This window comes from Hyperolius riggenbachi, chromosome 2, assembly GCF_040937935.1.
Source record: "Hyperolius riggenbachi isolate aHypRig1 chromosome 2, aHypRig1.pri, whole genome shotgun sequence".
Classification (NCBI taxonomy): Eukaryota; Metazoa; Chordata; class Amphibia; order Anura; family Hyperoliidae; genus Hyperolius; species Hyperolius riggenbachi.
In genome coordinates, this window is record NC_090647.1 from 91,814,543 (window position 1) to 91,841,953 (window position 27,411).

Sequence of the window (27,411 nt, forward strand, 5' to 3'; positions counted from 1 at the left end):
TAATTAGATGGCGATTACACCGCCTAACAGTCTCCCAAATGGCAACCGCCGCTCGGAGGCTGAAGGCGGAGAAGCAGGAGATGCCTGCAAAACAGGGCCCCAGGACTTTACGCCGGTCGGCGTTAGGTGGTCCTGGGGCTGCGGCCACGCCCATCGGCGTGATGCGGTCGACTAGAAGTTAAAGAACATTTTGCAATCGCCAGTGAGAGCGAGGACTCATATCTTCCTATCTGTCCTAATTCTTTCAACACATGGTGGCTGATTGAGAGATGTATGGGCACCTTAAGGACATTTTAGGTGGACCAATTAACCTATCTATATAATTTTAGGAGGCAACCGATGTGCCTGGGGGAAACCCATGCAGACGCAGGGAGAACATACAAACTCCATGCAGATACTTACCTGGCCTAGTATAAAATAGAGGGCCCTTGGGCTCGAAGGTGAGAGTGCTATGCTTTATGCCACTCAGCAGATTCTCATCTGGATGAGTGGACTGATAAAGACAAGATTCCTAGTCTATAATGGCTTTTGAGTATATTATAGTAACACTTCACATATCAGCCATGACACTAACTTCACAAAGCAAGCTGGCTGGTTCATTTCCTGATAGTTGTGTCCCTCCTGTGTGAGCTGCACTGGGGTGCAATCTGATCTCAGAGCAGCAGCAGCAGCTGGTCTCCATTCTTTGGAACCTGTTGCTAATAAATATGCCATATAGGTATGAAACATTTCACACTGAACGAGACTTAAAAAAAAATAATTTTTATTTCTTGACATAAAAAAGCACAACTTACAAAAGTTTGCAATAAAATCCCCATGCTTGGTCTTCTGTGGCGGAATTTCAGAATGGCCCATGGCTTGATTATTGTGGTTATGAGCAGCTGCTCTGATATTGTCTACATGTTCAGGTCCTGGACTGATACCATTGCTGATGGATGTGGAAAGCTGTGAAATGCTAGCTATACAATGCAGGGGTGATGTGTTACTGCTACAGCATTGTACACAGGAGGGGCAGCACAGTGTACAGCATGTGCTCAGAGTGTGTGAGGAGGAAAATATAAAAATGACTTGTGGTGGAATGTTCTAACTCGTGCCCGGTTTTTGTCACAGTGGTGAGACAGAAATATGAGTCACACACAGCGCAGCGAGGTAGGAAACACCATGAGGCCTCTTTATAAATTTAAATTAAAGGGAACCTAAACTGAGAAGGATATGGATTTTTCCTTTCAAAATAATACCAGTTGCCTGACTCTCCTGCTGATCCTGTGTCTCTAATACTTTCAGCCACAGCCCCTCAACAAGCATGCAGATCAGGTGCTCTGACTGAAGTCAGACTAGATAAGCTGCATGCTTGTTTCAGGTCTGTGATTCAGCCACTACTGCAGCCAAAGAGATCAGCAGGACTGCCAGGCAACTGGTATTGTTTAAAAGGAAACATCCATATCCCTCTCAGTTAAGGAGGTTCCCTTTAACGGCAACAATGCCTTCACTCTGCACCAACTTCTCATCTTTACTGCTGTGCATGGGATGTAACTGGACCCTTTCCAAGGATTGCTTTTCTAAAGAATAAAGGAGATTCTAAGAATCCCCCATGAGGAGATGGACTAGTCGAAAACCTGTCAGATATTTACTGCCTACTGCAAGTGACAGCAACAGGTGAAAAGTAACAGTGCACCATACTCTGGGAGAAATGTACCTGTTATAATTGTGTACACAAAGTTTACATTTTACAATGTTTTGCAATAGTGGTCCTTTAACCACTTCCCCTTCCCTGGGACAAGAAACGATGTATCTGAAAAATCCCATATCCGTGCAGAGACGTAGCTACTATGTCCCTTCCCGCTCACGCCCTCCCACGATCGTTACCACCGCCAATCGTTAGCCAGGAGATCAATGAATGGTAACGGTTCTCATTCATTGATCTATGCCCCCGTGTAAATGACTGCAGCCATCTAGCCGTGAAAGCAGACGTCTAGATGTTGCAATAACCGGGACAAATGGGCAAATAAAATGTGTGGGTTTTAATTACGGTAGCATATATTATTTTAAAACTAATAAAAAAAAAACATTCTTTCTCATTTTTTTCTTTTTCCTGTTAAAATGCAGTTGGGATAAAAACATTCTTAGCAAAAAGTACTGCCCCAAAGAAAACCTAATTGGTGTCGAAAAAAAACAGATCTAGATTGTTTTGTTGTGATAAGTAGTCATAAAGTTAAAGGCGAATGAATGGAAGGAGCACTGACAGGTGAAAATTACTCTGGTTTTTTTTAAGGGGAAAAACCCCTGGAGGTGTAGTGGTTAAGGGGAAGGTTCAAGCAAAATAAATGAGTTTCACTTACTTGAGGCTTCTACCAGCCCCATGCAGCCATCCTGTGCCCTCGTAGTCACTCACTGCTGCTCCAGTCCCCCGCTGGCAGCTTGCCGACCTCCGAGGTCGGCTGGCTGCATTGCGTACATTTTTACGCATTCCCGCTAGTGCAGGAACATTAGCACATACATTTTTACGCATTACTGGTTCAATGCGTAAAAATGTACGCATTGAACCAGTAATGCGTAAAAATGTATCTGTTAATGTTCCTGCACTAGCGGGAATGCGTAAAAATGTACGCAATGCGGCCAGCCGACTACCAGCGGGGGACTGGAGCAGCAGTGAATGACTACGAGGGCACAGGATGGCTGCATGGGGCTGGTAGAAGCCCCAGGTAAGTGAAACTCATTTTTTTATTTTGCTTGAACCGGGTGTTAGGGTGAGAATGTCCTACCAACATAACAATGTCCTCCAATCCTGGCTGCCGCTCACAATTCCAGTCAGTCACAGCCAGTCAGATAATTCCTGTTTATCTCGCCTAAATGCATAGTGTCAGGTGATTGGGGGGGGTTCCCTTGGCTGGCCATTGTGGAGAGCTTGCTGATAGACCCTTACAGTTCAGTGTACCTCTTTCCTGGCACAATGTGAAGCACTTTGCACTGCAATGCTACATTAATTACAACCCTCATAACTATGCCCCACCTGTTCTTTCATGCATAGACCTAAATCTGTACTTTTGTAAAGCACAATACAAGCTAGGGAGAATAGCTACCGAAAAGGCTGATTCCTCACAGATTTGGCTGATCCTCCTCACAACTATCCTCAATAATAAAACCTAACGGTCTCTGCGTCCCATCCCTGCGCTTCCTGTTTGTGTGTGTGTGTGTGTGTCCCGTGTTTTGCACTACTGCGCATGTGCAGGGAGGGACACGGTGAGCTGAGGGAGGACAGGCCGGTGCGCAGCGTGTGCGAGGGCGACGCATGCGCGGTGACTGCGGCGGTCATGGGGAGAGGGAGGGGATTCAACAAAGACCTAGAGCCCATTTTAAAACAGGCTTAGGTCTACTAGTTACCAAATAAAATCAGAAAGTGCAATTTTCTGCCTATTTTCACTCCTATTACCAATACAATCCCCTTATTATATACAATTAAAAGCTCTGTATCCAGTATAAAGATCAGTAACTTTACAAAGGCATGATTGTGTGGAGATGCTGGAATGTGTAGTTACCTCATGGATGTTGGAGTGCAGCAGAATTGGTGAAGCAGCATGTCATCAGTTTGATCAGATGAAAGATTTACTGTCAAACGTTCCTGATTTGCTGGTCATTCCCTGCTTTAGCCTACACAGAAGCCGGACATGATCGCCACCTGCCAATCAGAGCCTTACAAATCTATTACGTGACAAAACTGATCACATGCTTTTCCATGAGTTCTGCTACATTGGAGCAACTGTCCTGGGGCTCTCTATCTCCTGGTTGATTAGATCGTTCCCTGGTGGTAATGCAAGGCAGTGTTCTTCTTCAGAACTTTAATAAGGCTTTTCTGCATGAAGGACGCTGTGAAACGTCACATTGTGATCATAGTCCTCTTTCATTCGCTGGATCTTTTCTCTGGGCACGCCATGGCTATTCCTTCTACAATTACAGATAAAATTATTATGCAAATAAAAGCATTGTATAGGTTTCTAAATCACTTTCTTACTTGTAAAGTATATCTTAGCGATAGTACATTTTAAAAATGGGCGGGCAGGGGGGAGCAGGCATGTGTAGGAAGCACTCCTCATGCACACTTCTCCCCCATTCTCTCCCACCTCCTGTTATTTTCTAAAGGCCCCCCAAGCTAGGCCAGGACAGTGAGTAGTGCGCAGGCGCTGCCCAGCAACATGGGCCCTTGATCGCGCACCAATGGCTGGGATCGATGTGTGCATGATGTCACAACTACGTAGTGCACATGCGCAGGGCGCTACCCGCCATGGGGGGGGGGGGGGCAATTAAAGACCCGTGTTGCTAGGCAGCGCATGCGCACTACTCACCGCACTATCGGACCTGGGAAAGTAGCTTGGAAGGGCTTTAGAAGATAAAAAGGAGCGGAAGAGAATGTGGGGAGCAGTGGGCATGAGGAGTGCTTCCTACACATGCCTGCTCCCCCTGTTTTTTTTTTAAATTTACTATCGCTAAGGTATCTTATAAGTCAGTGATGGCTAACCTTGGCACTCCAGCTGTGACAAAACTACAAATCCCATCATGCTTCTGCCTCCCCGAGTTACGCTTAGAGCTGTCATATTATTGCAATGCCTCATGGGATTTGTAGTTCGACCACAGCTGGACTGCCAAGGTTAGCCATCACTGCTATAATACAATGTCTCCTTCATTGGTAAAAAATACAGTGGAATTGATTTTACATTGTGAGGTGGCTCACTTGGCCTTACTAAAAGCCTGATGTGTTCTAGAATGAAGACAAATGACCTACCTTGTTAGTTCCCTGACATTGAACTTCCAGTGTGTGTTGGGCTCCATGAATATGACCTGATAAGCATTCTCTAGTGCCTGTAAACCAAGGAGGATGGGAGATGTCACATCATGTGCCATTAACGTGAACAATATCTTTGAGCAGACTGGACCACTGATATTCATGGCGTTTGTATGACAGATGTAGCTTACAGGGTCCATTTTCCCGGGTATTTGCGATAACAGAATAACTTATTTCAGTGATGCGCCACGCTAATAGTCTAGGGGACAGTGCTCCCCTGATTGCTGTGCACTGCCTGCGCTTGTCAAAATTACCATCTTTTTGTGCACAGGCCCAATATGGCATTAAAAGGAACCCGAGGTATGAGACCTATGGAGCTGCCATGTTTCTTTCCTTTTATCCACTTCCCACTCCCCAGGACGAATATCTACGTCCCTGCTAAATTCTTATACAGCTCTCGGGGGTGTAGATACTTGTCCCTAGCCGCTGCGCACTCCCGCGCTCGCTGCTGATCGTTAGAGGGTAGATAAATGACCCATTCATTGATTTAAGTCCCCGTGTCAATGATTGCCGCCATCAATGAGATGCCTGCAGTCATTGTAACAAAGTTACACTTATACGCATTACTTCCTGTTCGCGTACTATTAGTTCATGGCAGGAAGAAAATGTGGGAGGACATCTTGGTCCATATGCAATTCACTTTTTCTCCTGAGTTTTCTCCTAGGTGATATTTTTAAATTTGTCAATAAAATGCATTTTAAGCCACCATCAAGCAAGAAAATGCTCAAAATATTTTTGATAGTCCTTTTCCATTTACATTGTGGTACTTTTTTAGTTGAAAATGCTGGAAAGTAATATTAATTTAAACATGAAAAATTATCTCCTCGGAGAAAATTCAGGTGAAAAAATGAATTGCATATGGGCCCTTGTGTGAAAAGAACAAACGACTGGGTCTCAACCTGGATTTATGAAATTATAGCATGATTTATTAGTACCACAGCCACTAGATTTACTAAAAAAAATCAAGCTATAATTGCATAAATCCAGGTTGAGACCCAGTTGTTTGTTCTTATCACATTGGATTTTGACACCTGCTGCCAGGCCCGGATTTACATCACTGGAGCCTATAGGCACAGATGTCCTGGCATGCTAAATTTCACCCTCCAGAAACCCACAAACCCCCGCTGAACTGCACCACAAGTGTGCTGGCTGACCCAGCTGTTACTTCTCCCTTATATGTCATATGTAGCTACAGGTGCCCCTTAGCATTAGGTAGCCAGCTAGTGGTGCCCCCAACTGAAGCGAGATGTCAGTTGAATGCCAAGAGCCAGGTGACTTAAACTAATTTACGCTTTGCTCAGGACTCTTCATAGGGAAGGAGGGAGGCGCTAGGGGAGGGGACTGAGCCGCCCCTCCATCATCAGGCGCCTGTAGGCGCGTGCCTACAGTGCCTTATGGTAAATCCAGCCCTGCCTGCTGCTGGGATCCGGGTGTTGGCTGGTTGACTCCCTGGTTGAAAAAAGATTTGTGGTCTGAGTGATTGGGCAAATCCATTTTCTGAGGACATCTTGTGGCCAAATAGTAAAATTACACCTACATACATTTCAATAAAAAGACCTACACAATTTAAAATTAACTCTTACCTCCCACACACTCCCGTAAATGCCCAAATAAAAATTTTGCATTAAAAAAACAAAACAAATAGTTACTTTCAGGATTGATTTTTTTTTAATATGTATGTCAAGAGGGTATATAACTTATTTTTTAAATTATGGGCTTGTAATAAGTGATGGATGCAAAACTGAAAAAATGCACCTTTATTTCCAAATAAAATATTGGCGCCATACATTGTACTAGGGAAATATTTTAAATGTTGCAATAACTGGGATCCAGAAAAGTGAGGTGAGGAGCACCTTAGCACAAAGTGGTGTGCCACGACCCCGTCCCAGTGTCTCTTGGGACCACTGCAATCCAAAGTATAGAAGGGTCGGCACCACCAAGTAGTAGATATAGCTCTTTTTTCCAGCAGTAACAGACGCTGTTTCGGGCTGACAAGCCCTTTATCAAACAGTGATGTGCTGTTGGTTACCATGGATGTTGAAAGCCTCTACACCTCCATCCCTCATGATGGGGGTGTAGAGGCTGTAGATTGGTACCTCATGATGGAGGCCGATCTTACAGTAGAACAACGGAGGTTTGCAATTACATTGTTGGAAATTGTGTTGAAGTTTAATTATTTTTCCTATGCAGGAACATTCTATATGCAGAAACGGGGCACTGCTATAGGCTTGAATGTGGCCCCCTCCTACGCAAATTTGTACATGGGGCTTTATGAAGAAGCCTTCGTGTACACGAATTCACTTTTTTACCGGCATGCCTTGTGCTGGCTACGTTTTATTGATGACATCTTTTGCGTATGGAGGGGGCCACAGAGCAGCTTGCAGGAGTTTGTTGCACAGCTCCACAGCTCCTGTCCGCAGGTGCGTCTCACTGTCCATGCTGACAAGACCAGCGTTCCTTTTTTGGACGTTATGGTCTCCCTTGGTGACTCTGGGCTAGTGACAGATCTGCATGTGAAAGGCACGGATCGGAATTCGGTGTTTCACTTTTGCAGCTTTCACCCCATGGGCACCAAGGAGAGTATACCACACAGTCAACTTTCTCGTGTGTCTAGAATTGTCAGCGATGGACCTACCAGAGAGGCACACGGCCGGGAGATGGTGGAGAAATTTAAGACACAGGGTTATCCAGACCGTTGTTTTAGACCCAGGGCCAAACGTGGTATGGGGGGTGTGAGTGTCAGATTACATTTTGTCTCCACGTATAATGTTTGCAGTGATGCTATTACTCATAGCATCCGCAAACATTGGCATGTTTTAACCACCCTGGCGTTCTGATTAAATCGCCAGGGTGGCTGCGGGAGGGTTTTTTTTAAATAAAAAAAAAACTATTTCATGCAGCCAACTGAAAGTTGGCTGCATGAAAGCCCACTAGAGGGCGCTCCGGAGGCGATCTTCCGATCGCCTCCGGCGCCCAGAATAAACAAGGAAGGCCGCAATGAGCGGCCTTCCTTGTTTTGCTTATATCGTCGCCATAGCGACGAGCGGAGTGACGTCATCGACGTCAGCCGACGTCCTGACGTCAGCCGCCTCCGATCCAGCCCTTAGCGCTGGCCGGAACTTTTTGTTCCGGCTGCGCAGGGCTCAGGCGGCTAGGGGGGCCCTCTTTCGCCGCTGCTCGCGGCGGATCGCCGCAGAGCGGCGGCGATCAGGCAGCACACGCGGCTGGCAAAGTGCCGGCTGCGTGTGCTGCTTTTTATTTGACAAAAATCGGCCCAGCAGGGCCTGAGCGGCAGCCTCTGGCGGTGTTGGACGAGCTGAGCTCGTCCAGACCGCTCAGCAGGTTAAGAGATGGGTTACCTGCGGTGCCTGAGTTTAGGTACCCTCCTCTCATGTCTTCCAAACGTGCTCCCACCATCCGTGATAAGATTACGGCGGCTATCCCCATGCGTTCGGGTGTGGGTCGGCGTGGCATGTATCCATTCCTCAGCTGCCATATGTGTAATAACGTTATTAGAGGCAAAACGTTTTCTCACCCCTCCCTTTGTACTCCTTTGCAGATTAACAGGATTTACAATTGTGATTCTACGTATGTTGTCTACATGCTTAAATGCCCATCCGGTCTTTCCTATATTGGTAAGATGACTCAGCGTCTTAAGGACCGCATATCATCGCATAAATCCAACATCCGTAATCCCCAATGTACCCTTACGGTGGCAGAACATTTTCATAATTTCCGACATGCGGTTTCCCAACTTAGGGTCACTGTCATCGATGGGGTATCTGCTGGCTTTAGGGGTGGGAGTCGGGATAAAGAACTGTTGCGTAAGGAGGTTTATTGGATACGTAGACTAGGTACTATGGGTCCAGGGGGTCTTAGCAAGGAATATGATCTTAGATTTTGCTTGTAGGTGAGAGTTGTACATTATGCTGGTCTCTAACATCTGTTTTCTTTCTTTATACTTTATATTTTAACAGGTGCTCTTGCCTTATTTTAATGTCGACACGGGAGGACCTGCTGGGAATCTGAGTTTTATGTATTTACATGTGAACTTTTTGTTTTGTTCACATGTTTATTAATGATGCCCGTAGTTAGGATTTGTACTTGATACTTTATATATCTGTTTCCTCTGTTTATATGGGCGTTGCTATGATGCCGCATGCCCTTCTGTACATGTGGAGGCATATGTTCTCTTACTTTATGTGGGCGGTGCGGCGTTGTCATGACGCCGCATGCCCCTCTATACGCGTGGAGACAACCTGTGATCTTCCAGCTTAGACGCACGTAATGTTATCGTGACGTCATGCGGGGCGGCGCTGACAGACACTTGTGATGATTGGCCAGTGTCAGTTACAGCACGCTGTGAGGTTTGCTCCATGCGTCTTCATGTTAGATTGGACGGCGGAGATTGTCTCCTATGATTGGCCGGCGGCTTTCAGCTGCTGTGATTGGGCATATTGAGTTACAGCATACGGTGTAGTTACTTCCTGGTATCTACGCGGTTTCTTCGCTCTTGGTGAGTGTTTTATGTCATTTCTAAAGTTCCCCATCAGGTCCTTCTGTGTTGCCACCCATTTTGTGGGTGGGTATATAAGGCAATAACTGGGACACATGGGCAAATAAAATGTGTGTGTTTTATCCACAGTAGAATGTTTTTTATTTTAAAACTATGGCCAAAATCTGAGAGATTTTTTTCCTTTTTTTAATTATTATTCCCATTAAAATGCAGTTAGAATAAAATAATCTCTAGTAAAAAGTACCATCCAAAGAAAGCCTAATCGGTGGTGAAAAAAAAAGCTATAGATCATTTCAGTGTGATAAGTACTGATAAGGTTATTGCCAGATGAATGGATAGTACAGGAAGAGTTAAAAAAAAAACTTCATTTATCCATGCAAAAGAGCTTCACTGGGCTATTCCACCCACTGGGTTGAATACAGTCCTGTTTTCTGAAGCACTTACACAGCCAAGAAACAGTGAGAGGCAGCTTGAGATATGGTTTTACTGCAGGAAAGTTCAAAGGGCCATTATTTCTGCTTTTTTTTATAGCTTAACTACTTGATGACTGAGGGTTTTTTCCCCTTGTGGACCAGAGCAATTTTCACCTGTCAGCGCTCCTCCCTTTCTTTCGCCAATAACTTAATTATTACTAATCACAGCGTAATGATCTATATCTTGTTTTTCTCGCCACCAATTAGGCTTTCTTTGGGAGGTACAGTATGCCAAGAATTATTTTATCCTAAATGCATTTTAACATGAATAATAAGAAAAAAAAAGAAGAAAAAATGCATTATTTTTCAGTTTTTGGCCATTATAGTGTAAAATAACAGTCTACTGTGGATAAAAACCACAAATTTTATTTGCCAGTTTGTCCCAGTTATTGCAACGTTTAAAAAATGTCCCTAGTACAATTTATGGCGCCAATATTTTATTTGGAAATAAAGGTGCATTTTTTTCAGTTTTGCGTCCATCACTAATTACAAGCCCATAAGTTAAAAATTAATAGTAATATAGTGCCTTGACATACATTTTTAAAAAGTTCAGTCCCTAAGGTAACTACTTATATTTTTATTTATATATAAAGTTTGGGTACTGTGGGAGGGAAATAGTTAATGATAAAACTCAGTGTGGGGATTTTTATTAAACAAAAATGAATTTTGATGTAATATACTATTTGGCCACAAGATGTCCTCAGTCATTATTTCCTGCGGTCCCATTCATTAACTTCCCCTGTAACGGCGGTGCGTGGGCGAACGAGTGTCGACTGCACGCCGCTGCAGACGTGTATTCACGGCCCTGGTGCATCCTGTTAAGTTTGCAGGGCCATGAATATACTGCATGGCGTGCAACAAGTAGTTAAAAGACAGAGTTGAAAAACTGTGACAGAATGATGCAATCTTCTAACAAAAAAAAAGCTATATAGCTGAAAATAACTTTTTTTTTCTTTGTTACTAATGTTCTATTCATTATCTGTACTACACATACAATTCATGGGGCTTGATTCACAAAGCCGTGCAAACTGTTTAGCACGGGTGTGCTAAACAGTTAGCATGTGAAGTGCCGTTCGTGGACTTTTGCGCGCGCAAAGTGCCGCGATTCGCGCGATCACGGACTTTTGCGCGCGCAATTTCGCGCGATTTGCGTGCTAAACAGTTTGCACGGCTTTGTGAATCAAGCCCATTATATCCTAAGGGTTTTTTTCGCTTCAGGTTTGCTTTAACCATCCTATAATTTGGTGCTTGAGACAAGCGGTAAGTGTGAACACTGATGGAAAGCTAAGAATCAGTCAGTATACTGTAACTTTGGAGCTGTAATCATTGCAGAAATGATGTGCTCTAAATATGTTCACTACAATTCACAGTTGCTAGAGACTTGTGGTAAGATTACAGCAATGTGAAGTAGGTCATGTGACATTTAGGCCTCATTCACACTTTATGCGCTTTTTTTTCAGCTCATAAACAGATACATGTTGCTGAAAAAAGCGCACAGAAGCACACTGGTGTAAATGAGCCCTTATGGATTGTCTGCCAGCTGTGCATGAACAATTTAGAAATTATCTGAATTGTGTACTCATAGGGCTTGATTCACTAAGACAAATAACATGCCTTATCCGAGTCAACGCGCCTTATCAGAGATAACACGCCTTATCAAAGTGAACACACCTTGTCAGAGTAGCATAGCGAGCGCTACGAACCTTATGCCTGCTAATTGGCAATGACGAGAGCTCCACCCGTCCTGCCCTGAGCCCCTGCGGGTTTGTAGAGCTCGCTATGCTACTCTGGAAAGGCATGCTAACTTTGATAAGGCCTGTTAACTCTGATAAGGCTGTGACGCTCACACGGTTCCCGAGAAAACCGTGTGTGCGCCATTTACATCACAAACGCAAGTTCTATTGCAAAATAGTAAAAATGTCATTTTTTTTTTTAAATCAACTTTTTTTCTTCCCTACTCCCTGGCTGCCAGCAATCCCTGATAACTTCCAATTATGGAACCTCTCACCTAAGTGTGAAATCTGTTCTCAAGCATTCCTGGAAAGTATATGGCTCATCCATCAGATGAAGTCAGATATGCGCTTGACAGAACCAATTTAAAGGAGAGAGAGCTGGGACTACTTGGCACCGATCTCAGCAGGGAAGCTGACACTCAGCTCTGCTTTCTCAGCTTCAAAGACCCCCAGCTGAGTTCTTCAGTTAGAACTGACCTGCTGTAAACCTCTAATCCACAGACTTCTGTATTTGTAATATTTCTGGTGTTACCAAGATACCAGGTCCTTCAAATTTGCAGAGTGTGTTGGACTTCACGTGACACTGGTGATTTTCAACCATCTGGATCTTCCAGAACCAATACTATAAAGGGTGGAAGTAACAAACGGTGTTATTTGTCCCCCATGTTCCTCATGTATAGTATCAAATGAATTGCAAAATTATGCTGAGTGTGAAAATGCATTCTGTTTCCTGGTGTGACCTACGGGCACGGAGAAAGCGGGCAAAATATGAATTGGGCCAAAATCTCTCCCTGTCTAAAGGGGCACTGCCCTATTCCAATCTCACAAGGCCGGACTTGTACGTGTCATGACCCCTCCCATCTGCAGTGAGGATTAATAACCCAATGACACAGCTGTCCGAGGTCCAAAGTCCTCTATCTGAAATCTTTGTCTAATAACATCGGACAGCCAGCTGGACACTGGCAAAGCACTTGGATTATTTCTCACAAAGGCGTGGCAATCGCCATCTTGGACTTTCCGCCAAAGACTTGAGATTGCCGCATGGACTACCAATAATGGTATATGAACTGTACATTAAGATATTCTGTTTCTTTTCATCTCCACTCTCTATCAAACCAATCTTTTCTGCCGGACAGGCATATTTACCTGTGGGCTAAAGTATGCTGTGTGTATGTAGTTTTAGAATAAAACTAACGATTTTATCGTTCAGTCTTGTGCCTGTTCTGGTCATCTGATTGCTGCTACAACGAATCTGCCCTCTGGAGAATCATACTACCGCATTGTTTTATTATTTTCTTAAATTGTTGATTTGCTAGCTAGGTTGTAAATAAGTTTCTTCCTTCTAGGATTAGCTAGTACCCGATTTCCTGTGCAAAATCGATAACTTTAGTTTATCGATTGGACATACAATTGAGATTGCATCATATATGAACCCAGTAACCTTTCTTTAAGTGTCACACTGCTCACAGTCTTTAAGCCTTCAGAAGTGACTATTCCCCGAACGGTGACTGGAGCATGCTGAATGTGATTGGGCTGGCTACCATATTATAATAGCGTTGGGGTCTCTTCGCCCTAGCAAATCGGAGAGTGGTGGCAGTGAAATTACCAGATTTCCAGCATGAAATAGATATTTTTAGTTTACAGATTGTACATGTATGGGCACCTCCAACCAATCTTAACTGTTTACTATGCACACAGTGAATCTGCCTCCAGAAGTGCATGAGACCTGCATGGCAACAGTGGCCTAGTAATACGGGATTGGTGAGTGATTGTCACATTACATATTGTCGGCAGCTGCGCGATCAATCTTCATTGTCAGTCTGCTCACCGTACTTCCTGCTAATGCTAACGGGAGCAGATTAGACAGGATTGGCACGCTCTGTCACCTTACTACCTTCTTCTGAGGATCCAGCAACCGGTCTTTTAATTCCTGGTGGTAAGCCCGAGCTGAGCTCGGGCTATGCCGCGCAGGAAAATATCTCAGCCCCTGGTGGGGTAATTTGCTCCATTTAAAATGCTGTACGCGCAGCTAGCACTTTGCTAGCCGCGCGTACAGCTTGATCGCCGCCGCTCTGCGGCGATCGCCTGTGCGCAGCGGTGCAAGAGGACCCCCCCGCCAGAGCCCTGCGCTGCCCGGACCAATGAGTTCCGGGCAGCGCTACGGGCTGGATCGCCTCAGGACGTCGGCTGATGTCCATGACGTCATTCCGATCGTCGCCATGGCGACAGGAGAAGCCAAACAGGGGAGCGCGTTATATACGCGTTCCCCTGTTTGCTATTGATGTCGGCGACGATCGCACTAGAGGGACACATGCGCCCTCTTGTGGTGTTTCATGTAGCTACCACTCTGGTAGCTTTACATGAAACAAAAAAAAAATTATAAAAAAAAAAAAGGATTTTTGCCTTTATGGCAAAAAAAAATAACCGCCAGGAGGGTTAACGTCTTGGAGACGGGATCGCGGGGCTGGATTGTCACAAAGGCATGCTATTTGTCTTCGTGTATCAAGCCCATAGAATCTTGTCTGTCACACAATTGCCTCTACTGGCTGCAACAAAAATATATGAATGTATTATAGCTCCTATGTGCTTATGTTGCGCTCACCATGACTGCATAGGGCTTCATATGCCAGGCCACAATGTTGGTGTTATCAATGATGATTGGAGTCTTCCCCCTGTTCATTGCTTTGCGTGCTGTAGGGAGAAAAGCTATGGTAGTTTTCAATCAAACCATAAAAATTACTAATTGCAATAAAATCATTACAGGCCATCTGAGCTGAAAAAGAAAGGCTGTGCATGCGCAAGTGTGTCCGCTCGCCCTCTCGATTGTGCTGCAGTTGTTGGGAGCGTTTTGCGCATGCACTGTTTGTCTTTGTGACCTGTGCAAATGCAGAATGCTCCTGGCCAAAGAGGCGCGATCAAGAGAGGCTTGCGCACGTCCCTGTGAATGCACATAAGCCCACAATCACAGTTCTGGTCGGTGATCTTCTGGAGTGGCTAGCGGCGCACTGGAGGGCAGCAGACCTACAATTAGGGAACACATAGACTAACGGGCTGAAAGAAGCCCAGGTAAGTAAACGTTAAAGAGGAACTCCAGTGAAAATAATGTAATAAAAAAGTGCTTCATTTTTACAATAATTATGTATAAATGATTGTCAATGTTTGCCCATTGTAAAATCTTTTAAATCCCTGATTTACATTCTGACATTTATTACATGGTGAAATTTTTACTGTTGGCAGGTGATGTAGCTGCTGCATGCTTTTTTGGCAGTTGGAAACAGCTGTAAACCGCTATTTCCCACAATGCAGCAAGGTTCACAGACAGGAAACTGCCCCAGTACGTACTCAATTTCTTGTGGGCTGGGTTTCACCACAATATCAGTCATACAGCGCCCCCCGATGGTCTGTTTGTGAAAAGGAATAGATTTCTCATGTAAAAGGGGGTATCAGCTACTGATTGGGATGAAGTTCAATTCTTGGTTGGAGTTTCTCTTTAACGTTTCCTTTTCAGCTCAGATGTCTTTAAACAATAAAAGCACTGATACACAAGCCTTATGCTGGCCAATCACGTTTCAGTTGCTATCAGAACACAGAGAAATAAAAAATGATTAATTGGAAACACCCAAAGTTAAATGTTGGCATTTTCTAGGGGTTATAGCGTGGTACTGGGGGACACAGAGGCATGTCACTTGCTACTTATACTAGGAGCACCTATACTGGGGGCACCTATAGCTGGCTACCTATTCTGGGGGCCCCTATAGATGGCTACCTATACTGGGGGCAACTATACTCTGGCTCCAGGGCCCACATAAGGCACGCGTACTCTGCCTCTCATTGTACACACATAAGAGTTTGGTGCTGAGTGATGTACAGACACACTACGCTTCAGGCTAGCAACGTGTTCTGAGTGGGAGGGTTAAAGTGAGATAAAACTCTGAAATAACATTCAATAAAAATGTGTTTTCCTACCTTTTATTACTCATACTGTTATCGTATTTGCTTTTGTGAACAAGTAATATTGTATGTCTACAAATTCCCAAAGTACAATTTATCTGCTCTTAAAGCTGCCATTGCAGTTTATTGCAAAGCTGCTGTATTTATAGCTCAGTACAGCTCATTTTTATTTTATGCTGTAAATAATCTTTTAGAGCAATGATGAATTTCATACCCCTGGAAGGCATTGTGTGCGTAGTATATCAACAATAGTGTTTTGTGTTATACCTATAATGCAGCACATTCTCCATTTTGCAGCATGTTGTATATTTCTGGACCCCTGCATGACAAATGGCATCTGATTTGCTGCAGCGGATGAAGCCTTTGGTTATCGTATACCAGGCATTTTATTTTAACAGATCGTTTGGTATTCTTCCATCAGGTGTGAAGTCAGTCCTTCTGCTGTTTTCCATGGGAATGGCAGTAGTCTGCTGCTCTTCAGATGTGTAAATGACACAGAGGATACATCACACCAGTGACTTACCTCTCTTCTGGTTCCACCTGTGAGCCTCTTGTAGAAGGTCCGGATTGTAGATGTAGGTTCCATCTTCCATCAGGAAATAATCATCAGTGCTAAGCACCACAGCTGTGGCAAACTCTCGCTTCAGCTTCCTGGAAGAAGACAGAACTGAGCTGAAGAAACGTTTCACTTCTCTATTGCTGCTGGCACAGAATCATGGCAGCACAGTGCTGTATTACGTTAGCTAGTGGCGTAGCAATAGGGGATGCAGTGGTTGTGACCACATCAGGGCTCTTGGCCTCATTTCCCATACTGGTGATAGTGAACATGTCAACTTGGGACCCCGTCTGGTGATTTTATGTCATTCGTCGTCATTCCCCACCCTATAGATTGTAAGCCCCTGACTCGGCCCTCCTCTCTAGTGTTTCCAGCTTGATTATGCAATCTGAGGGCCCATTCTCACTATAGCAATTAGCAGGTGATTCCCGTTTATTGCCAAAGCGCTACTGCAATAGAAACCTTATGGCAGTGATCTCCCTGCCACGATTGCCGCAGATTGCGGGAGTTTCACAATTAACGGCAATCACAAAACGTGCAACATGCAGCATTTTGCCACGATTCTCGAACAATTGCGGTACAGTGCTTTTACGAGCGCTGATCGCGATTGTCGGGAATCTAGGAAATGTACAGTGATTTTACTATGCTAATTGTGGTAAAATCACACACCCCCTTGTTTTTAGTGTGAATGGGGCCCTGACACCCCTCTGGTGGACTAGAACAGACTGAACTATCTTTATCCAACCACATTTGCATGATCTTGTTTTGTTGTGAGCTCCTTGTATGTCCTACCAGTATGTTAACCCATTCATCTATATTGTGCAGCGCTGTGTAATATGTTAGCACTTTATAAATACAATAAATAAATAAATTAATAATCCCATTAATGATGGTGGAGACCTGCGCTGTTTCCTTTTGATATAACCTATTTGAACTTTGGACACTGTTCTCTCACAGCAGCAGTCATTTTTGATAACCTGTTGGCGCCGATTGTTTTTATATTAAGTAACTAAGGCAGGGAACACACTTGTCTTTCAGTTTTCTGCTTGTGTTTTTGTGCATGTGTTTTCTTCACACCAAGTGTGTTTCTATACAGGAAAGCCGCGTGCGTTTTTTCACAACAGCTAATGTAATTGATAGAGAAAACTGTCAAAATGTGCAGAATCATCATGCAGAATGTCAGTTTTTTTTTTCTGCGTGAGAAAAACACATTAAAGGGAACCTAAACTGAGAGGCATATGGATATTTCCTTTTAAACAATACCAGTTGCCTGGCAGCACTGCTCATTAGAGCTGCTCAAATCCGGAACCGGGAGATACTTGGATAGTTGCTATCCGGATATCTCCCAGTAAACCTGGGCCGGGGGGGTCAATATTACCTGTCTGATGTCTTCTTCGTCCGTCCCTCGGCGCCTCCCACGATGCGCTCCATGCGCGTCACGTGATTACAAACACTGAGGAAGTGTTTGTAATCACGTGACCGCCACTTGGACCGCATCGTGGGAGGCGCCGAGGGACGGACCGAAGAAGACGTCAGACAGGTAAGATTGACCACCCCTGCCCAGGTTTACTGGGAGATATCTGGATAGCAACTATCCGGGTATCTCCCGATTTTAATGAAAGTGAATGGGAGCGATTTAAAAAAAAAAAAACGCTAATCAATCGCAAAACGCTCAGGAAAGCGCTTCTAGTGTGAATGGGCCCTTAGAAGCAGTGGATCAGCAGGACAGCCAGGCAATGTGCATTGTTTAATTGCTGCTGCAGCCAGCCAGTCATATTTTAGTCTACTGGGGTGTAAGAAAGAACTTCAGCTTGCTGTTGTGGATCACTATTACTTTACACAGTGCTCTTTGCATTACTGAATAGGTATCCACTACCTCCATATAAAGGAGAATGCCTCTGTAAAGAAACCTCCTTGGCAGCCTGGTTGCTGGTGGACATGTCCAGCATTACCAAAGCAATTACAAAGGCAGTAAAAGATATGAACATTTGTGTTTGAGTTATGTGCCGTTTCTCCAGCTTTCTTTTTTTATTTATTTTTTTGCAGAGAAGAGATAAACAATATAGAGATCATTTCAAAAAGCATGTGATTTATTTGATAGCAGATATTCTTGTGCACAACCTCAGAGCCAAAGTGGACCTGAACTGAGAAGGATATGGAGGCTGCCATATTTTTTTTTCCTTTTAAACAATGCATATTGCCTGGCTGTCCTGCTGATCCTCTGCCTCTAATACTTTTAGCCATAGACCCTGAACAAGCATGCAGCAGATCAGGTGCTCTGACCGAAGTCTGACTGAATTAGCTGCATGCTTGTTTCAGGTGTGATTCAGACACTACTGATGCATGAAGGATGAGCAGGACGCCAGGCAACTGGTATTGTTTATAAGGAAATAAATATGGCAGATTCCATATCCCTCTCCCTTCAAGCATCCTTTAAAGTGTACCTGACCTCACCGAAAGCTGTATCTAACCTCCCCCTACTAACCTGGACAGGGGTGATTTTCTGATTGTTCTTAATTCCATGCAAACAGATAGTACCATAAACCCCTCACCCATTTTTAATTAGGCTCCCAAATGGTCCAGGGGGTTGCAAAGAGTTCTCATGCCTATCAGCAGTGAGCAGGGGGAGGCTATGCCAATCACCTGGAATGGTGCCACTACCCACTGTTGATGGCTATAGCGAGCTGGTACAACTGTTGTGGGGATCCCTCAAATTCATGGGGTCTCCCAGAGTTGACCAAGAATTGAACTTCATCCCAATCAGCTGATACCCCCTTTCCCGTGAGAAATCTTTTCCTTTTCATAAACAGATCATTAGGGAGCTCTGTATGGTATGGCTGATATTGTGATGAAATACCTCCCCCAGTGTGATGTCAGGAACATGGTTCTGACATCACACTGTAGGAGCCTTGTTGCATTGTGGGAAATAACAGCTGTTTACAGCTGTTTCCAACTGTCAAAAAAAAAAAAGAAAGCAGCATCTCCTTCCACTGCCATCACCTGCCAGCAGTAAAAATGTCACCATGTGACAAATGTCAGAATGTAAATAAGGGAGAGGAAATATTTTACAATGGGCAAACACTGACTAAATCATTTATATATAATTATTGTAAACATGAAGCACTTTTTTATTACCGATACATCATTTTCGCTGGAGTTCCTCTTTAGCATAGTTCTTTTTGCAGTTCTTGTGATAAAATATATATATATATATATATATATATATATATATATATATATATATATTGCAATGTTCCAAAATTCTATAGTAAACACCTGTTCTAGCTTAGCTTTAGCATGACCACCTGACATGCGCAGTACAAGCATGAAGTCCATAGTCTTTAGGCTGCACTGTATAGGTGGCATAGCTTTGGTCAGCAGTGATGTGACTTATCATGAGCGCTGTGGTGCAATCCTATGTTTTAGGATGCACAATGCAAAGGCTAATGTGTGAAAAGAAGCCACAGAGGCAGAGAAACAGCAGGACAGCCAGGCAATTTTCAATGTTTAAAAGGAAATAAATATGTCACTCCTCTCACTTTCGGTGTGCTTTATCCCTGTGGGGAACCTGGAGTTCTCTGCACCTGTTAGCAGGAAGCTTATCTTAGTAAGTTTACTCTGGATAAGTTCCAGTACTACGTTGTTTACATGTATTTTGACGTCCATTTTAGATATCTATCTTGGTTTGGCAACTCTCAAATAAAAACAAAAATCAAAGCAAAGTCCAGACGCTGTAAACCCCCTAAGATACATCCTCACTGGTGCAGGATCTGGTGAGCAAGACCATAATAACAGAAAGAGGAATCGCAAGCTTCAGTAGAGTTCATAAAAGCCAGTATTCTTTATTAGAAAAAAATCCACACAAAAGACATGGACATCCTCAGGATCAAACGTACTCATGTCGGCCTATAATGTGCCCTTAGTCATGTGACTAAGGCTGGCTTTGGACTGTGGATTGGCGGCAGCTCTCGCTGGTCACATCATTCTACCAATGCCGCAGGCCCCTCTCTCTGACGTCAGAGCTCTGTGAGATGGTCAGAAGATGCTTTCATTGGGTCCTGACCCTGCCCATCAATGTGAACCAATGTGATTGGCTCACGGTGATCATGCAATCAGGCGCCTGACTGGCTCACACAGCTCTGCCGTCATATAGATGGCAGTGCAAGTGAACTGCAGCGGGTGCAGAGCGGCGAGATCTGCGGCGGGCTAGTTGGGGGGCGTCAGATGGGACACAGAGGCATGTTCCATGCTCTATGCCATGCTTCTGTGTCCTCTATGCGCCGCTCTCAGTGCCCAATGCGTTGTGCTGTGACCTCCCTGAAATTAGCGACAAGCTGCTTGTCGGCATTCTTGTGGGGGAGGGGGTCCCTTGCAAGAGAAGCACTCCTGCAAAATACCCACTCAGGTGTTAGGAACGCCCCTTCCCCAGCTCTTATTGGTCAGCTCTGCGTCTCTCAACGCCTTCTACATTCTGGCATGCCTTTCCCTCTCCTCCCCGCTCTGTGTTGTGACACCCAGAGCTGCAGCGTCATGACCCCAGGGGTCCTTCTGATCACCATTCTAGTAAATGTTTAGCAGATCTGTCAATCAAATCCATTCCCACCCCCTTATAATATTTATGTCAAATACCAGAAGGGGCAGGGCTGGTGGTCATCTGGGAAGAGGGCACTGCTAGATTATTACTGCACTGCCGGGTTGACAAGTGACCCAGAGAAAAAAGATGGTTCAGGGAGGACCTGAGGGAACCTTCCTAGGCAGGAAAGTATTTGGCTTCTCCCCAGAACATTTTTAAGAGGGTTAGCAAAATTCTACTTTAAAACAAGTCTGAGATGCAGAAGAATAAAAGATAATATAATAAAGGATTGCATACAGGGGCGTATCTAGAGATCCCCGGGCCCTCCCTGCAAAAAAAAAAAAAATCATTGTGACATGAGAGGAAAGCGAGGCTGCACATCGGTGGGGAAGGGGGACAGTCCTCCCCCCCTCACCTCGCGATCTCCTCTCAGCGCTCCCCTCCTGCAATGATCAGTGGCAGCGGGCGGGCAGGCGGCGGCAGGACACATACCTCCATCCACCCCGGAGGTCCATCTGTAAGTGCTTCATGCTACTTCCTGTTTAAACAGGAAGTAGCGTCAGACACTTAAAGGAAGCTTTGGCGGTGGAATGCAGGGAGGTATGTGATCCTGCCGCCGCCACTGATAATTGCAGGAGGGGAGCGCTGAAAGGAGAGCCCGAGGGGGGGGGTCCCCCCTCCCCGCCGATGTGCGCCCACGCTTTCCTCTCATGTTGCGACCCCTCCTGCCCTCAAACGGCCCGGTGCAGGCCCCAGGAGCAGGGGGCGGCATCCCCTATTGTTACGCCCCTGATTGAGTAGCCTGGGTGTACTGACTGATGGGGAATTAAGCTTCAGAAATCAAATCTCAGCTGTTGTGAAACATTCCTTCTTTCATCTGAGGAACGTTGCAAAAATTAAGCACCTCATACCTCCAGTAGATCTTCCAACCCTAGTTCATGCCTTCATCACATCACGGTTGGATTATATGCCCTCTATGCAGGCTTTCCAAACAAAGACCTGCACTGCATGCAAGTAGTCCTAATGGCGCTGCAAGGCTGTTAACAATCAAACCCCGCCATTGCCACAAAACAACAATCCTTTGCTCATTCCACTGGCTACCAATGGAGAATTCTTTTTAAGATCGGCTTATTTACAGTCAAATCATTTCACGATACCTGGCTACCTGAAGGATTTGTTGCAAGTGCATCACAACCCCTACAATCTTAGATCAAAAGGATCTAACATCTTGGTCACCCCCAGAGTCCACCTCAAAACCTTTGGAAACACAGCCTTCATTCATGCTGCTCCTACCCTTTGGAACTCCCTGACACTCCCAATCAGGACATCTCCATCTATGGAAGCATTTAAGTCAGAAAAAACAGAAAAACCACCTGTTTAGTCTGGCATTGATGAACACCTGACTGTTTCCTCTGTAACACAGACTAGCCTGAGACAATGCATTAATCTGAGACACATCGCTTTGGGAGAAAAGTGCTTTACGGCAAAGGTTGTTCTTCCTGCGCCAACTGAAAAAAAATTGGCATGCCACAGGAGCTGCTGACCAGCTTTTTACATCGCTACTACGGAATCCATCCTCTGCTCCTCAGTCATAGTTTGGTATGCTGGTGCAACGGCTAGCGACAGGTATAAACTGCAAAGAGTCATTAGTGATGAGGAACAGATCATCGGATCTTCCCTGCCACTTCTCAATCTCCTCCACTCTGCTAGGATGTAGAGGAGGGCAACCAGGATTTTCCACGACTCCTCCCACCCAGGCAGTCGCTTCTTCAAGCTCTTCACGTCTGGTCGCTGTTATAGGAATATCCCATTCAGAACCACCAGGTGCAGGAACGCCTTCTTCCCCCAAGCAGTTATTCTATTAAACTCCTATGTACTCTGCCTATGCCGTGTGAACCACAAACAATTCCGAGTACGACACCTGTCATACTTGGCGAATAAAAGTGATTCTGATTATTGTATTGTATAATGACAAACACCTCACATTCTTTGCAAGCCTATAACACGTCTAGAACTTCCTCCCCCACATCATCATCACTCCCATGATGCACTTCACAGAACACCTTCATAAAAGCAGATTATGATGTTTTCAAGGTCAGGTAAAACATGAAACTGCATATATGGGACTGAAACCATTTCTGCTTTTACGGTTTGTAAACATTTCCCACACACACACGTACAGCGCATTACCCATGGCATAGATAACACGCCCAGCAGAATCTACTCACCCAAAGACCATTCCCTATTTCTTAACAGATGGTCACTATAAGATTACCATATTTATAAGGGTGTGATCAGATTTTTTTTTTGGCACAGTGATCAGTGCTTAGATCGCCTACCGTAAATTGGACGGCAACCAATCCTCCACTGACTTCAATTATAGGTGCTGATCACTACCTTGTAGTGGCTATCTTGCACAATAATATTTGTTTTTATATGGGGCTGATGCACACAGCCAACTGCCAGCGGCTCATTTTGGCGTGCGATTGGTCTTATATCCCGTTGGTTTGTTGTTGCATTGTGATATGAGCCCCTAGGGGTGTTATGGAAGTAGGAACGGCACCAACACTAGAAGCTACATGCAGCATCTCGCAGATTCAAATGACTGCGGCACTTGCACAATCAACGGCAAATGCATTGAGATGAATGCTTCCATCCATCTCAATGGTAGACGCGGCCGATCTGGGTGGTAAATGACAAGGAAGGATGCCGGTAGCTGTCTGTTTGAACCAGCCATTAACTATCTCACAAAGTATACCAGGCACCATTTTTAGCAACCAGGCCATCTCAATAGCACATTAAATACGCTTGCCAACAATGTGGCTCATTAAAAAAACTTCATTCTACCTCTTCTTTTTACATTTAAAAGTTTAGTAGAGGCGTTTATTAGCCCACTTCCAGGGCCTCTCTGCCCGACCACATATGTTTCAGGCAGATAAGGACTGATGTTCATACTTTATTGCACACATTAGCCGAGAACAAACTTTCATCAGAAGGGGGGGGGGGGGGGGTTGTATAGATAGGACACTGTGCTTCAAAGAGTTTGCACAAGTCACAGATGCTAACTTCATACCTTCTCCTGGATAAATAATGGGCAGAAGAAGGGGAGAGTGGAATATGGCATCTCCTATTCCTATTGGTTGCCTTTTTAGCTGCTTTGCAATCCTGTACAACACATTTTAATGCCATTTCATACATCTAAGGGCATATCTTTATGCAGAGCAGACCACCCCAAATGGAGGGCACTCATTTTGAAAACGTCTGGAGCTGCTTTTTATACACTGCTGAGCCAAACTACATAACTTTCTAGATTTCTTGTGAAGTATGCAGCTGATACTGAACAGGGTTTGTGCTTCCTGTCTATACTGCTGTGTAGTTACGCAGCAACAAGCTTTGCATAAGATGACTGAAGGAACTCAGAGCAAAACACAATCGTTCTGTTTCTTTAGTCACAGAACACTCTTGTCAGAAGACCTTGAATCATAGAGGAAGTTTAGTTTTATTTTTTACTCTAGTCAGCAGAGACAAACCCTTTCATCACCTGCCATTGTGTAGGTCCTGATTTTTGTTGGTCCTTTGTGCTTGGAAAACTGCACTTACCAGGGGCGTAATTACAAATCATGGGGGCCCCCAGCAAAACTTTGAAGGGGCACCCCAATGTTTACACTGTTTCCCTTGCTAATCCCTGGTGACCCTCACAGCCAGGGAGCCCATCTTGAAAGAGCCATACAAGTGTGGACATCATAGTCTTCACACCCATAATAAGAGTAGCCACAAAAACACCTGATCTAAAGGATGGATCCCTTTATCGGAGGGAGTGAAGTAGTAGTTGGGGCCCCCTTACAGCTCTAGACCCCCCCTACAGTCACAGGGGCTGCTCCCCTTTGGATACGCCACTGGCGCTGACCTTTCTAAATGTGGACTCTGCGAGACCTCTGAAGGTGTCCTGTAGCATCTGGCACCAAGATATTGGCAGCAGAGCCCCTGCAAGGTGTAAGGTAGGACCCCCATGGATCAGACTTTTTGGAATTTGGAGGGCAAAGATAGCGAATGCCGTTACTTGTGTTACTTGCTGCCGGAAGTAAGGGTAATACTGCTGTGTGCGGTCTGTGCACGGCGTATTACAGTACTGCTATTTTGTGCATCAGGCCCATTGTCATTCTGGGATTCACATCTTCAGACTTCTCGCAGACTGCATCACATTTTCATCTAGTATGTTTCTGTATTCATTCTACTCTTGTTAACTTTTGAAGATCAGCTGCAGACAAGCACCCACATAGCATGTTGCAGTCACCGCCATGTTTCACAGTGGGTATGGTGCTAATATGGTGTTGTGCAGTATTTGGCTAGCCTCAAACATGGCCAAAGAAATTAATTTTAGTCTCATAAGACTTCAGATATTTCTTATAACTGACTGGATACTTGTGCTATGGTGTATTTTTTGGTTTTCTTAAGGTGCCCATACATCAGATGATGTATGGGCAGACAGACCAAGAGACAGATCACTCTCTGATTGAATTTGATTGGAGAGAGATCTGTTGTCTGCCCATACACAGCAGACCGATTACCGATCGATTTCAACATGAAATCTCTCAGGAATCGGCCTTGTGATGCTGCATCCGTTACCTCGCTTCCCCCTGCACTGCCCCCCCCCCCCCCCCAATTTAAAATGTGCCTTCCCTTCAAGTATACTTTACCTGTCCATGTCCAGGGTCTACCAGCATACACGCCCCCCATGTGGTTGCTGGCAGTGATTAACTGAGGAAGAACTAACCTGCCGGCAGTGATTAATATGTGTAATGCAAAGGCTACTACACTAACAGATATGGCAGTTTTGCTGACAGTAGCAGCCAGCTGTAATCCTCTGGATCAGAGTTGTTGTCCTGAACCCACACATCTCCTAAGTTGATCCAGAGGAAGGTGAAACAAGTTAAAGGCAACTCAGCAACTTAATATGAAAATATATAAAATTAACTTTCCCGACAGGGAGGTTCGTAATAGAGTGCGCCATGGGGGAAGCGGTAGGAGGGGTGGGTTGCAGGGGTTATTAGGGTGATTTGTATTACTTACCTATGGGGGCTGATCCTTTGCCCTCCCGACGTTGTCTGCATGGGATCTGCCATCTTTTCTAGGGAGAGACAGCAGGTGCCACAGATTCAGGCTCCCAGCAGTGTTATGCGCCTCTGACCACCTCAAATGCCTACTGGAAAAAAGTAGTCTGTCTATGTGAGCATATCTGCCCGACAGATGTACCCACAAACACGGACTACCTCTAACAGCAACCATTTCAGCGGCAAACATTGTTTAAAAATGCTGCAACTGTAGAGAGAGATCTATTGGCTGCCTATACTCCACAGGCCGATTTCTGATCAATTTCAGCGTGAAATCTTTTGGGAACCGGCCTGGTGACAGCAGATCATCGTTTTGCCGCCACCAACACTTTGCCCTCTAATGTACCCCCGTGCATTAAAATATCTCACCTGTCCGGCTGCCGAGTGTCCAGCTGCTCCTGCTTCCCCATTTTTGTACCACTTGACTTTCGTGTATTGTATAGCATTGGCGTGTGTGGTGCCACATACAATATGGATGCAGGATCAGCTGGACTAGCGGTGGCCGGACAGGTGAGATATTTTAATACACGGCCATCACATTAACATTTGGGGGCCATCTGCCTGACGTTCCATTGCATTCACCAACTTGCTTGCTCAATTGCTACATTTTGGGCTGTAATCAATCAAGTAATCGGTCTGGCAAGCTTTTTGCAGCAACAATTTTTTCTGATTCAATAATCATTTGCAGCCAATGGGCGATCGGCTGCAAAATTGCCAGATGTGTGGCCACCTTGACACATTTTTTCCAATTGCTTCTGTGGAGGACCTTATTTATCCAAGTCAGGGTGCTTCTAAACAAAAAATAAAAGACTTGGACATCCCCTTCTAAGCTGCTTCTCTCGTCCTAAGTATTTTTTTTATTAATATACATAAATATACAATATATATCATAATTCAATAATTAATGATTATTTCGTACTTTATACAACACAGTCATGCTTTGACCGTCAGTGTTGCAGGGCAGGTTCCTTGCAGTTATAGAGCTGGTATATGGAAGTAATGCTCTGTGGTGGGCGGAGTCACCGAGCACTCCATCATCACCTCTGTCACTTCAGGACTCGCACTAGGGATGTACGCGGAATGACGCCCCCCGCCCCGTACCTGGCCAGGCTGGTCTTGCCGGAGCCGGGCAGCCCCCTCAGGAGGTAGATGTGTTTGCTGAACCTGGACGGCGGGGGGCGCTGTGGAGCTTGGTTTTGCTGCGGGCGGCGGTGGTGCCTCTGCCGAGGGGGGCCATCCAGGCTCAGCTTCCCGAAGTGGCCTATAAGCTGCTCAGCCATGCTGGACGTCCGCTACTCCCCTCTTCCTGCTCTGCTGCTGTTTGTGTATCTTCTGCATGAGGGGGAGGAGCGGCAGCTGCAGGGCGGACTCATCCGCTGTATCAAGGTGGTGTACGTTGCCTGGGACAGAGGGGGAGATGGGCAGGAGAGGGCTGGATCGTCATCACCAGGGAGAGAGGAGGAGATGGGCAGGAGAGGGCTGGATCGTCATCACCAGGGAGAGAGGAGGAGATGGGCAGGAGAGGGCTGGATCGTCATCACCAGGGAGAGAGGAGGAGATGGGCAGGAGAGGGCTGGATCGTCATCACCAGGGAGAGAGGAGGAGATGGGCAGGAGAGGGCTGGATCACCAGGGAGGGACAGAGGAGGAGAGGGACACATC

At 45.2% G+C, this 27,411-nt stretch overlaps 1 protein-coding gene across 1 annotated transcript; it reads right to left on the reverse strand.

Moving 5' to 3' along the window:
* Positions 1–3,821: 3,821 nt before the first annotated feature.
* Positions 3,822–27,259, reverse strand: N4BP2L1 (NEDD4 binding protein 2 like 1). The gene is made up of 5 exons (XM_068267053.1): positions 26,852–27,259; positions 16,034–16,161; positions 14,162–14,250; positions 4,778–4,854; positions 3,822–3,942 (listed from the first exon to the last, which is right to left on the reverse strand). The coding sequence occupies exons 1-5, from the start codon at positions 27,028–27,030 to the stop codon at positions 3,837–3,839; spliced, it is 579 nt and encodes a 192-aa protein (XP_068123154.1). The 5' UTR covers positions 27,031–27,259; the 3' UTR covers positions 3,822–3,836.
* Between the last annotated feature and the right edge of the window lie 152 nt (positions 27,260–27,411).